At 36.3% G+C, this 14891-nt stretch overlaps 1 protein-coding gene across 1 annotated transcript in view; it reads left to right on the forward strand.

The window, feature by feature from the left end:
• Positions 1-14891, forward strand: part of LOC146148721 (dynein axonemal heavy chain 3-like) — a 109592-nt gene that overhangs the window by 65325 nt on the left and 29376 nt on the right. Inside the window, exons 34-53 of the mRNA XM_083386481.1 lie at positions 219-449; positions 965-1176; positions 1687-1854; positions 2223-2310; positions 2634-2764; positions 3024-3124; positions 3474-3606; positions 3785-3900; positions 5120-5219; positions 5790-5884; positions 6220-6424; positions 7120-7137; positions 9273-9299; positions 9520-9758; positions 9994-10147; positions 10644-10825; positions 12055-12202; positions 12567-12716; positions 13230-13416; positions 14611-14760. Coding sequence (XP_083242607.1) covers positions 219-449; positions 965-1176; positions 1687-1854; positions 2223-2310; positions 2634-2764; positions 3024-3124; positions 3474-3606; positions 3785-3900; positions 5120-5219; positions 5790-5884; positions 6220-6424; positions 7120-7137; positions 9273-9299; positions 9520-9758; positions 9994-10147; positions 10644-10825; positions 12055-12202; positions 12567-12716; positions 13230-13416; positions 14611-14760 — 2835 coding nt within the window. The remainder of the gene's footprint in view (positions 1-218; positions 450-964; positions 1177-1686; positions 1855-2222; positions 2311-2633; positions 2765-3023; positions 3125-3473; positions 3607-3784; positions 3901-5119; positions 5220-5789; positions 5885-6219; positions 6425-7119; positions 7138-9272; positions 9300-9519; positions 9759-9993; positions 10148-10643; positions 10826-12054; positions 12203-12566; positions 12717-13229; positions 13417-14610; positions 14761-14891) is intronic.

Raw genomic sequence — 14891 nt, forward strand, 5'->3', positions numbered from 1 at the left:
TTTCCAAGATGGCATAAGATTTAACGTTTAAAACTTTATTTAATATTTATTCATCCAAGCCCTATATTTTAAAAGGTATATGACCACGTCTCATAGCCAAACGCACCAAATAACTTCCAAATTTAAATTGGAATAAAGCATGCTATTTCATCATGTTTGTATGAATACTTATATATAAATATTTGGGTGGTTGTCAATTGTTGTTTGCTGTTATGAAGGTCGAGCTGAACTGCCTGACAACCTCAAAGTTCTTTTCCGCACGGTGGCGATGATGATCCCCGACTATGCCCTGATAGCCGAGATCTCGCTTTACTCGATGGGATTCGTCGACGCGCGAAACCTTGCCGTCAAGATAGTGGCGACTTACCGACTTTGCTCGGAACAACTTTCCTCGCAACATCACTATGACTACGGCATGAGGGCAGTCAAGTCGGTCCTTACAACCGCTGGTAGGAACACTCACGACTCGTTTTTATAACGCGTAAAATATTTTTATACCTTTTCGTCAACTGATTAATGATCATTTACCTTAATCAATTCAGATTAAAAACAGCCTATAGTTTTGGAGTCTAATGGTTGGTGTTAGGAGCGAAATCATTATAGCAGTATGGGTAACACTTTATACGTTTCGTATATCTCGTTTTGTGCATTTTAAACGTTTCAAATATGTCTTTATGATGTTAAAAATGAAAAAAATCTTCAAAATGTTCAAAATGTTACCTAAATTTATAGTTTTCCTCGACATTTTGCGCTAAATTATATTTGAGTGAGGTTTATTTAAAAGCATAGCGTTTTATTTAAGGTTATTTTCTAAACTCAAACAAACTAATGTTTGTCATCTTACGCAAAAAACATTCTTTTCAGTGACATACCGAAAGATCACATTTAAATTAAACATTCCTTTCAACGGTATGCTAGGAAACCTTATTTAAAGATAATAAAAAATGATCCTTTGTTTTATCAGAAAACCTTAAGTTGAAGTACGTCGATCATCGGGAAGACGAGCTAATGTTGCGAGCCATTACTGACGTCAATCTTCCCAAGTTCCTCTCTCACGACATTCCACTCTTCGACGGGATTATATCTGACCTCTTCCCGGGAGTAAAACTTCCGAAACCCGACCATGGCCTACTGGAGAAGGCTATACGATCCAATATTGCCCAGAATTTCTTGCAGGTTTTTATTTCTTTTAACTTGAAGCTGTTTTTTTGTTGTTTGGCTGTGATATTTGATAAGGCTCTAAAAAGTAACATTATGACATTTGGAAAGTAACTCGTCGTGACATATTTTGTCTTTATGTCTGCCTGTTTTAGATCTTTATTAGACCAATTTCTTTTACAGGGAGATATTACAGCAGAGTAAGCAGAATGTTCTAGTAATGCTAGTATTAAGGTCAGACACTTTATAACGATACTTGAAAAGATATATATAATCTATTGTCTGACCCTAATACTAGCATTGCTACTCTATACGGTTACTATATTTTCTGTTTTAAGGCCATGATAATGTTTACAGTTTTTGAAAGTTTTGTTTTCTAGTTTTATGGGTGACCTATCACGAGTTAAAGTCCACTTTTGTTTTGCAAGGGTCAAGGTGATTCTAAATGTCACACATTCAGGGCAACATTGCAGCAAGATATAATTAATAAACAGTTTTTGATAAATATGTTCTGCTCCTTTTGTCCAGCCAATTCCGTGGTTTATTGAGAAGATAATTCAGCTGTACGAAATGATGAAAGTCCGCCACGGATTCATGGTCGTTGGAAAGGCGCTCGGGGGAAAAACCAGCGCCTACAAAGTGCTAACAGCCGCTCTTGGGGAGGTATCTGTGTCCGACGAAGTGGATGAATACCCGGTAAATTGTCATGGAAAAAAACATATGTATTCATGTTGAACGCACCCGTATGCGATTTCATCTGCTAGTTTAGTCTCACTTAAAACAACCTATAACTAGCCATTCTTTGAGTCTATAACGAAACGTTTTTGAAAGAATGTATGGATGAAACAGATGATTTATTATTATATTTTATATTTAAACTCGTTGGCTTATCTTCGGGAATATTGACTTGTAGCGTTGATATAATTTACAAAAAAATGTAAATTACTAAAAAAAATAAAAATTTCGGTCATCTCCGTTAAACAGTAAAAATCATACTAGTATAAAGGTTAGGTTATTAAACCAAAATCAATGTCCTTTTAAAAATGTTTTATAACGTTTGTTAGGTTCGCTACCGTGTCATCAACCCAAAAGCTGTCACAATGGCTCAACTTTACGGAAGCTTCGACCCAGTGTCCCATGAGTGGACAGACGGTTAGCGTTTATATACAAAGTATTTTTTTGTCTTCGTGTGTGCGTCAGGTGGCAGGTAAATGTCCTGTGAATGATTTATTTGTGTTTGCGAACCACTCGTTTTTGTTTTGATAAACAGGTCTAATTATGTTGTTTGATGTATCAACGGTATGTTTTTTAAGCATAAAAAAATCGTAGAATCCTGTTTATAAAAAATAAACACGATTGCTTTAAAACAGAGACTTTTATTAACAATTTGTAGTCGGCGAACTTTTTGTTGTATACTGTCTGCAAGTTTTTACCAAACTTGTAGATGAATTGACAATGCCTGTCATTTACTACAGGTATTTTGGCAAACACGTTTCGTGAGCATGCCAACAACACTGATGAAAATAGAAAGTGGTTGATTTTTGACGGTCCGGTTGATGCTGTTTGGGTTGAAAATCTAAATACTGTACTGGACGATAATAAAAAGGTAGGTTTAGTATTAACAACACTGCGTCGCTATTAATGCTATAGTTGATAAATCAATTAAAAGTGTTTCGTTAATTAATAATTGTTTTGCGAAATAAATTTGTTTGTAACTAATTTTATTATCAAGGTACATTACGGATCCGTGCATAGTGTAGCCAAATTAATTTCATGTTTTTTTAATTTTCATCCTCACAATTTTTTTCATTAAATAAATTCTGTAGTGTTATTTGTGTGTATTTTTTGTGACGCAACTGTTTTAGCTCTGTTTGATGAGTGGCGAAATAATAGCGATGAATACAAAGCAAAACATGATGTTCGAAGTTGAGAACTTGGAACAAGCGTCACCAGCCACCGTCAGCAGGTAGGCTACCTTGGAGCAGACTACGACAACTAGATAAATCTAGTAATTCATTGAATTAGAGCAAAATGCGGCTAATTCAAATTATAATCGAATTTGTAAATCGCTTGAGTGCTCTTGTTATAATTCTAATCTAATTCGGATTTTACCAAAAATGTCCAACGGCAATTTTAGTCTTTAGATCCAACAGAGAACTTCAAATACAATTTTTTGGTTGGAACGACTTGTATGTAATTTTTACAGTCTAAAAAGCGTAAAAATGCATAAAAATTAGCACACAAATATTTGCCAAGTCTGCGAGCGCACACATAACTTTTTTCTGACTGTTTCTTTTTGTAAAATTAATTTGCAGGTGTGGAATGATATACATGGACCCTGAAGAGTTGGGAACCAATGCTTTGGTGATGTCTTGGATGCAAACCTCATTACCCGAAATACTAACAAAGCAACAAAAAGATAATATTAGAATGCTATTCAACTGGCTTGTAAGAATGTTTACTATAACGTTTAACGTAAAAACTGCATATTGTGTAACTTTTAACTACAAATTTTGTTTTGGCATCTAAATGTGAAATTTAAAGATGATTTTTGTATTTCGGCCGACTATCTGTTATATGCGAAAGTATTTTCATGATCGGTCAAAACGCCAGTTGTTTTTATCAGTTGCCGCCCTGCCTACAGTTTGTGTCCAAACAATGCCAACAAATTCTCAAGCTTTCCCATATGCACATGACTGTCAACCTGCTGAAGTTATACAGCGCTCTACTCAAAGAGCTTGGGTAAGTCGGAAAACATCGAGATGCATATTCTAGTTTGAATTGAGCTTTGCGTAGTATATTTTTGTCACCCTGAAAAACACTGCCGAACAAAGTAGTTTCAACTACTGTGTTTTGTAGTGTAATTCTACCTTTGGGAAAGTGTAATTCTACCTTTTGGGTTTTTGTAGTGTAATTCTACCTTTGGGAAAATGTAAAAGATGTTTGTTTTCCAAGGCAACTTTAATGTTATCGATGCTGTTTTAAAAATTAATAAGTAAATTATCTACTCAAGAATACCTCTGCTTGTAGACCCAGTACTGCTTTTGTTGCTTTTAAAATAGATAGCGCAGCATATCTTTTCATTCTTGCTTGTGCTGTCTAATAACTTCGATTTTTTGCTTTCCTGCTTTTTTCAATCGTATATTGATGCTCATCCACCACCTCAACACGTCCATTTCTAAACGTAAGTTTATTTCTTGCCTAGCCTTTATTTTTGGTAAAGCTTGCCTAATGCTTAAAAACAGGGGTTTCCAATTCTAGCAGTCTGCACATCTTGCAAAAAGTATTCACCAACGCAGGATGTTTTAGTTGTATTTTATATGTGTGTTTCGCCTTACATGCATTCAATAAAATATAATGCTTTATGTTTAAATCAGTGATTCTTAAACATTTTCAACCAGGCCACCAAAACTTCTAGATATTATAAGAAAATACTTTGGTGTGTCACCGGAATATCAAAGCCTCACTAATTTTTTTAGCTGCCACTTTGAGAACCACTGTTTCAAACCAGTTAAGAGGCCGTCAATAGCAGAGCGATATCTTGTGTTTAAAATAGCAAAAATCTATTGTGCAGGCTGTTATTTTGAAATATCTCAACTTGTTTCGTAAATGCGAAACCTTATTGCTTTAGTTACAGAATTAAAGTGGTTTGTTTTAACATGATATAAAGTAAATTTTATTCTTGACGGTGTATTATTCTTAACATTTAAATTAGAGTTAGAATGTAGTATATATTTGAATAAGATTTTAACAGCGGACCCAAAATGTTTACAAGTGAAAATAATATTATAACAGACAACTGAAGTGTTATCGTTTTTTTTTTAATTTTGACATATAGTGTAAAACAACACCGTCTTTGTATCGTTCTCTCTTTTATCGGCATGATAGTTGCATATAAATAAATTGGCGGTCTTCCAATGGTAGTAACGAGAGGACTTTTAATAAGTTGATTTTGCAACAGTGATGTCAACAGCTCCTATGATGACGATGACACCGAAAGCATTTCGACGATGATGACTGATGACGCACAGGATGGAAAATTATCTGTTTCTGACATAAAGGTTATTCTTTAACTATAGTTCAAAGTTGGCCATTTTTAAATTTTTTAACTATTTTTAACCCATAGTATTTGTGTTATGTAGTACTAAATCAAACAATATGTTTAAAGTGAGTGTTTCAACGGAAGTATAACTATATCGTTTGACTGATATTTATATAATAAATCGAATGCACCCTAATGCAGGATTCCGTAATACTGTCCCACTTTTGATCATTTTTACGTATGTAACCCATTTATCATAACTTTTTGATTGTGTATGTCATTTTTTCTTCTTAAAAACACTCATGAATTTGGTAACATGGTAAGTGATAACCGCAAATTTTATTTTTTAAACCTCCTAAAATTAATAATAAATTGCAAAGCCAGAAAGATCGAGTAGATCGACATCATCCTAATTGAGACGTTTCGATACGAGATTGTATATCCTTTAGTTAATGATACAAGTATCAAAACGTCTCATTTAAGATGATGCAATCTACTCGACCTTTTCGGCTTTGCAATTCGTTATCAAGCTACAATACAGACTCGTGCATAGTGTTCCTAAACTTACATATTGAATTCCGTGTTTTAGGCGATCGAAGAGAGGGGAAACATGGTGATTGCTCACTTTCTCTTCGCCCTCGTATGGTCAATCGGTGCCTGTGTCTTGGAAAATTTCAGAGAAAAGTATCATTTTGAATTTCCAACAGATAATAAAAACAGCTAGAAATGCTTCCAAAACCTAAATATTTACAGCCACACCAATTTCCTTGTTAATAGTTATACATAGCACTAAATAATATGTGATAGTGTAAATCACCTTGACCCTTGCAAGATAAATGTCGGCCTTAATTCTTGATCAGTAATAGCAGAATATAAAAAAGTGTAAGAAAAAGTAGAAAAGTATGTCTGACTTTAATTACGAGTATTCTGCTATTAACAGTTGTACAAACGAACATTTTTGCGTCTATCGACAAGTTAAATTGTTTGGCGGTGTATATTGAGGAATTGTACGATTGCAGATTCAACGACTTCTTTCGCGAACTTATCGATTCCGACGGGGTCAAGTCGGGTTTTCCCCGTCCCCGTGAACTGCGTATCGCCCGCAGCCTTCTGATTCCCAAACGCGGGAGCGTGTTCGATTACGTGTATGTAAAAAAAAACTACGGATCTTGGCATCGATGGGCGAGTCTTACCAAAGAACCGGAACTAACGGAAGCCATAAGGGTTAGTTAGTGACTAAGTAGTTACTATAGAAAATATTATTGTGATCTAGACAGATTAATATGGTATTGTGTGGATTAAAAAAGGTTACTGCGGACAATTTCTGTACGATGGTTTATCTGAACATTTTGTTCGTTTAACAATCGAAATAACGGCAATCATGGCTCCTGTTAAAATGTCTTTTTGTAACGTAAAATAAAAGTCATTTTAAATTTAGCTTCTTTATTCATAGTTGATTTTTTTCGATTTATAGTTGTCATCTTGGTTTCTTAGTCGATTCATAGTTGTCATCTTATTCACTGCCTTCATATTAATCATTGTTACGTTCACTTACACTATAAGTAACTACTTTATGATCACAAGTCTGTCTACTAAGAAAACTTGTTATTTTTAAACTTGTATTGTTTATTATGTACATAGATGTTATTTATATTGTGTAGGTTTTTAAACCTTTCATTTCGAGGGTGCGATGAGCACGAAGTCTTTGGGTAAAAACGATTTTATAAAAGTGTGGTAAAACATACTAGAAACGTATTACAGTTTCGCGCGGGGTGCGAATTTTTTGCATATATGTAGTCAAAATAGGCATAAATACACTTTAGGGCATGGTCTCGTGCCCCCCTGGATAAGCCCCTGGGCATGATCGAATTTTAAGTGCTTTGAATGTCCAAGCTAACTCTTTTTAATTGACATTTAAGGAACATCTGGATGTACAGGTAACTGCACGAATTGCACGACAGTTGCGCTTGATTGTTATGTGTGCATCGCATGAATCGTATGCACAATGTTTTAATTGTGGTTGCAAGATATCACGGAGTGCCACATATAATTTGAAAGCGTATGCAAATGCAAATGTTTTTTAACTAAACCAGCTCACTGGTTCGTTCCAAGATAAAAAAAAAACTCACAAAAACGTTATGTATCCAAGTTTTCGTTTCTACATAAACCGTGTGCATGATATACTAAAACATATAGTCTAACAGTTGACTACAGGCGGTATGAATCACTTTATTTTGCACCATGGCCACAATAATTACGTCAGAAAGTCCGATAAAATTGCTTACCACAAAATAATATTGTTTGTAAGCCAATATGAAACGCATTGGTTGTTTTTCTAGATGTGTAATACTAACCACTACGGCTGCATGTTAACAAGTTATATTACATTTTTGTATATGTTATATAGACTAGGGGTGTGCAGCCTTTAATACTGACGGGCCAAAAGAGAGCACTCGGATTAGACCACGGACCAATCGCATTTCACATCGATCAGACGAACCTTAACTAATGCGATGGCAACCTAAAATTATTTTACCACGTGACTATTAGTCAGTAATGATCGATCTGGGGATTTCATAAACCAGGTTAAAAATGCTCGCCCATGTGTGTTACGAAATGCCGAATTCAAATCAAAGGGCGTTCAACCGAATTTTAGTGCTCTTCATTTCGCCTTTCCTGATTTATTGACTCTGTGATTAGCATGTTTTTTATACAAAAAAGTTAGTCAGAGCATTCGTTTCGAGCATGGGTTCTCAACCGATGGGCCATGGCCCACTGGTGGGCCACAAAGCATTTGGAAAATTATAAAGTTGATGAAAATTTTAGTTTTATTCGTTTAATTCTTTGGTTTGTTTAGGTTTATTCGGTTAATTTCTTTGGTTTGTCTCAAGCTTGGCTTTGACAGTTGCGTTATGTGTAGGTTATTATAAAATATTCTTCTTTTTTGATATTTTTAAGTTATTCTTGATTTCTAAAATATTTCAGTTATGTAACCAATTTAAGCAGAACTTTAGGAAGTCAGCCACAAACAATTTTCAAGGCAAAAGTGGGCCACGACCAGGTTTTTTTTAAGGTTTGGTTTGGGTGACCGCTAAGTAGTTTTAAGAGACCGCAAGTGTTTCATTTAAATACCAAAAATAGCCATATTTGCTTAAACGAGTTGCAAGTCCAAATTTTGGGAAACCGCTGGAGAAATTTGGGGGGCCGTTTCGGTCCCCCAAAACACCTTTAAAATAAACCACGACCATAAAAAGGTTGAGAAGCCCTGGACTAGAGCCAATGCTTCGGCCACATAACTTCGCTTGTGTCTCACAGGTTGCACACCCCTAATATGAAAATGTTTTCTATATAGATGAATCTGTAACCAGTATGCACGTATACCCGAAATAGTTTAAAATGCTCCTTAGATATTTAAAATAAATTGCGTTTTTCCTATTTTTTCAAAACACACGAACTCACAACCAGCAATAAGATACTTATCCGAAATATTTAGTTTTGTATTTAACGTGCCTGTAAAATTTTGCGAGCTTATCAAAGTTTTTCGGCCGACATTTTATTTAGATACCCGATAATTGGACAAAAACGATCGCTGTACGCTCCGATACCAAATTACGCCACTTATATGCCAAACAAGTAAAGGGTAGTAGGTCAAAGTTTGCTTTAACGTTAAGACGGTTAGTTACCAGTTCAAAACCTTCTGATAAGTATATCGTTCAAGATAGAAATTGCGCATTAGTTCGGTATCGGACAAAAAACAACAACAAAAAAAAAAACTATTTGAAAAACGCATTGTAAACTACTTTGTTTTATAGCAGTGTATCTGTGCTTAGTTTTAGACTGCCTTTAGTTTTATTTAAAGCTGCTGAAGTAGATTCAGGCATATACATTTGTTTCGCGTAAATTTCAAGCAAGTCAAATTTTGTCCTCCAAGCCCCACTCGAATTTGAGTTAACACACTTCGATCCAGACCTTTTGACTTGATTGAAATTTACAGCTATTGCTTTGCTATAAATTGATCTATGCTTTTGCTTTCTTTCCGCATGGTGTCGCCACCTTGCTTTGATGTAAACAGAAGGATCATCGGGCTGTGAGATTAACGGTAAGATTAGCCAGTCCTTGTGCTTACTATATATTGAGTAAACAAACTAAGAGCCACTATTCTACAGTATAGGACTGCTATTTTGGATATTTCTTGTTATCAGCGATTGTGTGCAATTTAGTTTAGGAATTTCTGAAACTTTGCTTTCGCTTTGCTTGGTTTTGCTTAGGCTTTCATATCTTCAAATTACTGTTCTCTCATAATTTACTGATCATTGCAGTTGAACAACATCATTATCGAGACCGTCGACACCTTTCGTCAGCAGTACTTCCTTAAAAAGTTGTGCGGCAACAATAGCCCATTGCTATTGGTGGGTCCGACCGGAACTGGTAAATCCGCAATAACAAATGGCTACTTGCGTGAGTTGCCGAAGCGATCCTTTGCCATCTGCAACGTGAATTTCTCGGCGCAAACAAGTGCTAGTCAAACCCAGGATATGATTTTCTCAAAACTCGACAGGTAAGTTATGTGTTGTCCGAGTTTCAGGCTGAGGTATGCTCTCTTTAAACTTTACCGTAAACCCGTAACAAATGTTTTAACGATGTAACTTTACAACTATCATGCTTTAAAACAAATGCACTAGGCGTGTTTAAATTGGCACGTTGTGGATGCGTTGTATTTTGACGTCTTCGAATATGTGTGATTTTATAGAATAGTTGATATTTGTGTTAAATCCCGTTGTTTCGTTCTCTAGACGCCGTCGTGGTATGTACGGGCCTTCACCAGGCAAGAGAATGATTGTTTTTGTTGACGACTTGAATATGCCCGCTAAGGAGCGCTATGGGGCGCAACCGCCAATTGAATTACTACGTCAGTGGGTTGACCATGGTCACTGGTTTGATAAAAAGGTAAATCAACGTTAGAACTCATCGATACGTCAATTTAAAGGATAAGGCATCGCGACGTTCAGGCAATAGGGATTTTAACTTTTAAAAAACATTTATCCGTTTGCCATTTTTATGAGCGAAGATGTTCACAAAATATTTTTCTTTAAAGATCCCTATTGCAGTTAACTAACGTAATTCGACGTAAAAAATATCTGTTTAGTACGTGTTTCCACAACAGAATCTTGCCCTCCAACAGAACTCCTAATGCCGACGATAAAAGTTTTAAAATTGTATATTAGCTTGAGAAGCGAACCGCTTTGAACGAAAATCAGTCACCAAGGTCTAAAAACGTTTAATACAAATATGCATTTCGCCATATAAATATATTGTATCATCAGTTTTCCTAATTCGAATAAATCCGGTGCGCTTCTCAAGATATAAAAAAATATCTGTCTGTTTTCATATAAGGCATACCAACGTAATAATTTTGATGGCTGCTGACAAGACTTATTTTTAGGATACGTCTGTGTTACACCTTATCGATATCTCAATCGTTTGCGCAATGGCTCCCCCTGGTGGCGGCCGAAACGAAATCACCGAGCGATTCTTGCGTCACTTTAACGTCATCGGTATTAACGCCTTTGATGAGGAAACGATGAAAACCATATTCCAACCAATGTTGGACTGGCACTTCAGCAGGTAACTGACACATTGTTTCCCATACTTACTTATACCTGAGGGGGTCTTTAACCGGATCACTGTAGAGTTTGTGTCCTGGCATTTTTTCCCTGGGCAACACCGGGTTTTTTTGGCCGGAAGTACTAAAATTATTACTTATACTGACACATATATTATTACCTACACTACAACTAAAAACGCGAAAATGTGGACCTTCTGCCGATGCGCAGTTTAACTTCGGCCCTACCTCCAAGTGGCGGCACCATCTCCCTTTGGGAATGGTTGTCCTGAGGTCTGGGCCTGAACCTATTACTGACACTTGAAGCATTCCCAGCCTCCTTTATGGCCAATGGGAAGAAGAAGCCACTACCCCTTTACCCTTTGGTTTACTCTTACTTTCTTTACTTTTTTTTAGTTAGTTAGAAAAAGAAAAAAAAAAAGAAAATCAAAGAAGAAAAGACTTATTGGATTAAAAAAGTAATCGGAAAGTAATAGGCTTGTCTGGTGAAAAAAAGTAATAGTTTTGTGTGGTGTAGTGGCCGGGAACCTATTGCTCGCGAGCCGTTTGGGCTCTTTTAAGGACTCAATAAGGCTCTTTTAAAAGTGTAAGCCCCGCAAATAAATCTAAGCCTTTATTTCTAATCATGACTTGAATAAAACTCCACGCGGCCATAACCCCTTTTAAACTGTATTTTTCTTAAGGAAGTATAATTCCGCAGTTTGTGCTAATCCTGTTGTGCTGTTTGTCTTTTCGTGGCTGTTAGCCGATTTGATAAAATCCTTTTGCATATAAAAGGACCTGTTCGTACCACGACACTCCGTAATCAACGTTTTGTAAAATCAGCCACAGTATTTTTTCGCGCTTACTCTAGAATTAGATGTTGAAAAATATAATATGGCTCTCCTGAAAATACAACCAAAATATACGGCTTTTTTGGCTCCCTTAGCTACAAAAATTACCGACTCCTTCTTGTGGGTAAATGACTTTATCGTAGTAGTACCATTGCGTGTTTGAATGACAGAATAAAGCGGCTTACTAAGCAAAACTTTATAAGACAACATGAATTATTTTTTATAATCTGAATATTCTGTTTCTGCCAGGCATTGTTTCAATTGTTATATTATTAAAATATATTGCTCTTAAAACTATTAAACATACCAGAATGCTTATCAAATCTAGCTTTTTTCTTCAAATTATTATTATTAACTACACAGGATTAATTGTTGAGTTACACTTTGTCCCATTGAAGGGGATTTGACAACGCGTTACGACGATTCGGCCGCATCATAATTTGGGCTACCACCGACATATACATGCAAGCTATGTCCAAGTTTCTTCCAACTCCATCCAAATCACACTACTTATTCAATCTGCGTGATTATGCACGTGTTATTCAGGTATTCTATTACGCATTGTTTTAATGGAAATAATATAGTCGTTTCGTAGTGTGATGTTAACTTTATATTGTATTTATTTTGTAATATGTTATTTCATTATATCCTGGTCGATTGTGATCACGGTGATTAATAAATATCATTCGTAATGAATTTAAAAAAAAAAATAATCAAGTAAAAAAAAATAGTTTAGTTAAAAAATAAAACGTTTCTTGCACTGAATTAGACTCCATTTCACATTTTTTAGACCGAAAAGAGTAGTCTTGTAAAAATTTTGTAATGTGATTTTTTTGGAAAGCTTTGAGCATTAAATCACCGCGAATACGCGTGTCTTATATTCATTACAAACCGGCATGGTCATCTTTAGGGCATCCTACTCTTCAGAAGCGATAAGTGTCCAGAAGGAGTACCAGGAGCACTTAAACTTACCCGACTCTGGGTCCACGAAGTTCATCGAGTTTTTTACGACCGCCTTGTGGACAACATGGACAGAGACACGTTCTTTAATATGGTCAAGGTAAGTTTGAAGGAAATCACGACACCACGCTAGCTTTCGAAAGCTTTAGGGTCAGAAAATATATTAATACATTTACGTGACATATTATTATTCAAGGTATTTATTGATGTTTAATTATAGATCAAGTAGATGTCGTACATTAATGGTAAAAACAGCTATCGCAAAAACCCTACACATTTAGGATTTTTTTCTGTATATGCCATGCTTTTTCTGTAATTGCCTATACTATATGGGGTGTGTCCAGACTCAACATTTTTTCTGAGAAACTCGGGGAGCCTAAAATAATCCTAAATTTTCTCACTTTAACGAGGATCTTGGGCACTTTTGGAACAATTTAATAACTGCCCAAACAAAAACGAACAAGGTTAAGTATAACTGAAGGATACGAATAAAAGTGTTTACCATTGTTTTAGATTTTCTAGCGCGCAAAGTCAAACTGCGATACGTTAAGATCCCTAATGCTCGAATATGATTTTTTTGGCATTAGTGAGTTTTTTATACTATATTTTTTAGACCATCACGACAATGCATTTCAAAGAGAAGCTGAACAACATCTTCCAGCACCTTGTGTCTCACCAGACCGGACGCAAAGACGTGTCCGACTCTCATATCCGATCTGTCTTTTTTGGAGACTACATGTCGCCAAAGATCGAAGATGGCGTCAGCGAAAGACTCTACGACGAAATACAGGATATGCAAGGTGAATAAAAAGTGCTAGACGCACAATAAACAATTGGCTGATGCGGACACCCCTTCCCTTTTTGTAAGTGACATTATCGTTTTTTGTCAGGGTTTACCTCACCGTCCGAAGCGGCCATATTTTAATGTAATTAGGTGACGCGTCTTAAACGTGTGTTCAACAATTAACAACAATAAATCAGCGGTCTATGTTTTTTTCTCGCTGAAAACGTAGAGTTAGGCGGCTGACCTTCCTCGCTGTTCGCGCTATTATTGTTGGTGTAAGACGTGCTTGTATTTTAGCCGACTTGGTACATAGCACAGCTCGGCGAAAATGTTGCGTTAATCGCATAACACCAGGTAAAAACGATCTTTGTTTAGTATTGCAGGTGACGAAAGACGTGCTTGTAATTTAGCGTAGCCCCGCACATTGTTCTACCAAAATCAATCACATATATTTCGCGATATTGTTTTCATTTTTCACCTAGAGTTAACGATTGCATACTAAGCAGTTTCGCAACTGGCACCTCGCACGAGTGTTAATGACGCATGTGTTACCTTTGCGTCTAAAGGTTCGCTTTTGCTGGACGTTAATTGGCTGTTTCTGATTGTTTTTTTATTATTTATGACGATATTACAATCGCTATTTTATGACGTGAGACCCGTCATTATTTTATAACGTCAATAACGTCAGACGGAAAAATGGGGAATTCCCTAAGTTGAAAATTCGGGAGCCCCATTTTCGGATTTCTGGATACGCCCCTGGTTTAAACGAATAGGTCGCAGCGTTTAATGGTGCTGTGGGTCGTTTTTCGACTGGCTGCCCTGGGCGCAGCTCGGTCGCTTGAGAGGTCCCGGTAAATTATATGAGAACTCCGTAATCGTCAGCTACTTCCTGAGGGCTAGATTACAATATATACCCATGTGGTGTTACCCCTAAATAGTGTAGGCCTATGCTTATCTGTGCTATATTTTATTTGATTTTTTTGGCGTCTTTGAGATACGGATGATCTTGTATGTAAGGGTAAAATATATCCATTTTTTACATCTAATTAAACTTAGCTTTGCTTTCTAAATTGTGTACTTGGTTTAAACTGACTTACACTCGTGAAGACTGGAGAGCATTGAGTAAACCATGTTGTTGCTAAAACCTTTACAAAATATTGTCCCATCGACCCAGTTGGTGTCTGCAGGCAAAGCCAATTTTTTTGCTCAGAACTTCGTTCGACCATCGAGCGTTACCTAGATGACTACAACACAATGACAAAGACGCCAATGGACCTTGTCATGTTTCAGTTTGCGATCGAACACGTGAGCCGAATCAGCAGAATACTCAAGCAACCCAATGGGCATGCACTACTTGTTGGTAAGACGTCTTTAGTCTGCATGTCCTATTTCGTGTTTTTAACGTTAACCATTCTTTGAGGTATGCGTATTTTTGTATTGCCAATTGTCATTACTACACAAAACGATTGTGTTTGTCTATGTAAACACAAA

This window comes from Ascidiella aspersa, chromosome 4 (assembly GCF_963924565.1).
Source record: "Ascidiella aspersa chromosome 4, kaAscAspe10.2, whole genome shotgun sequence".
NCBI classification, from domain to species: Eukaryota; Metazoa; Chordata; class Ascidiacea; order Phlebobranchia; family Ascidiidae; genus Ascidiella; species Ascidiella aspersa.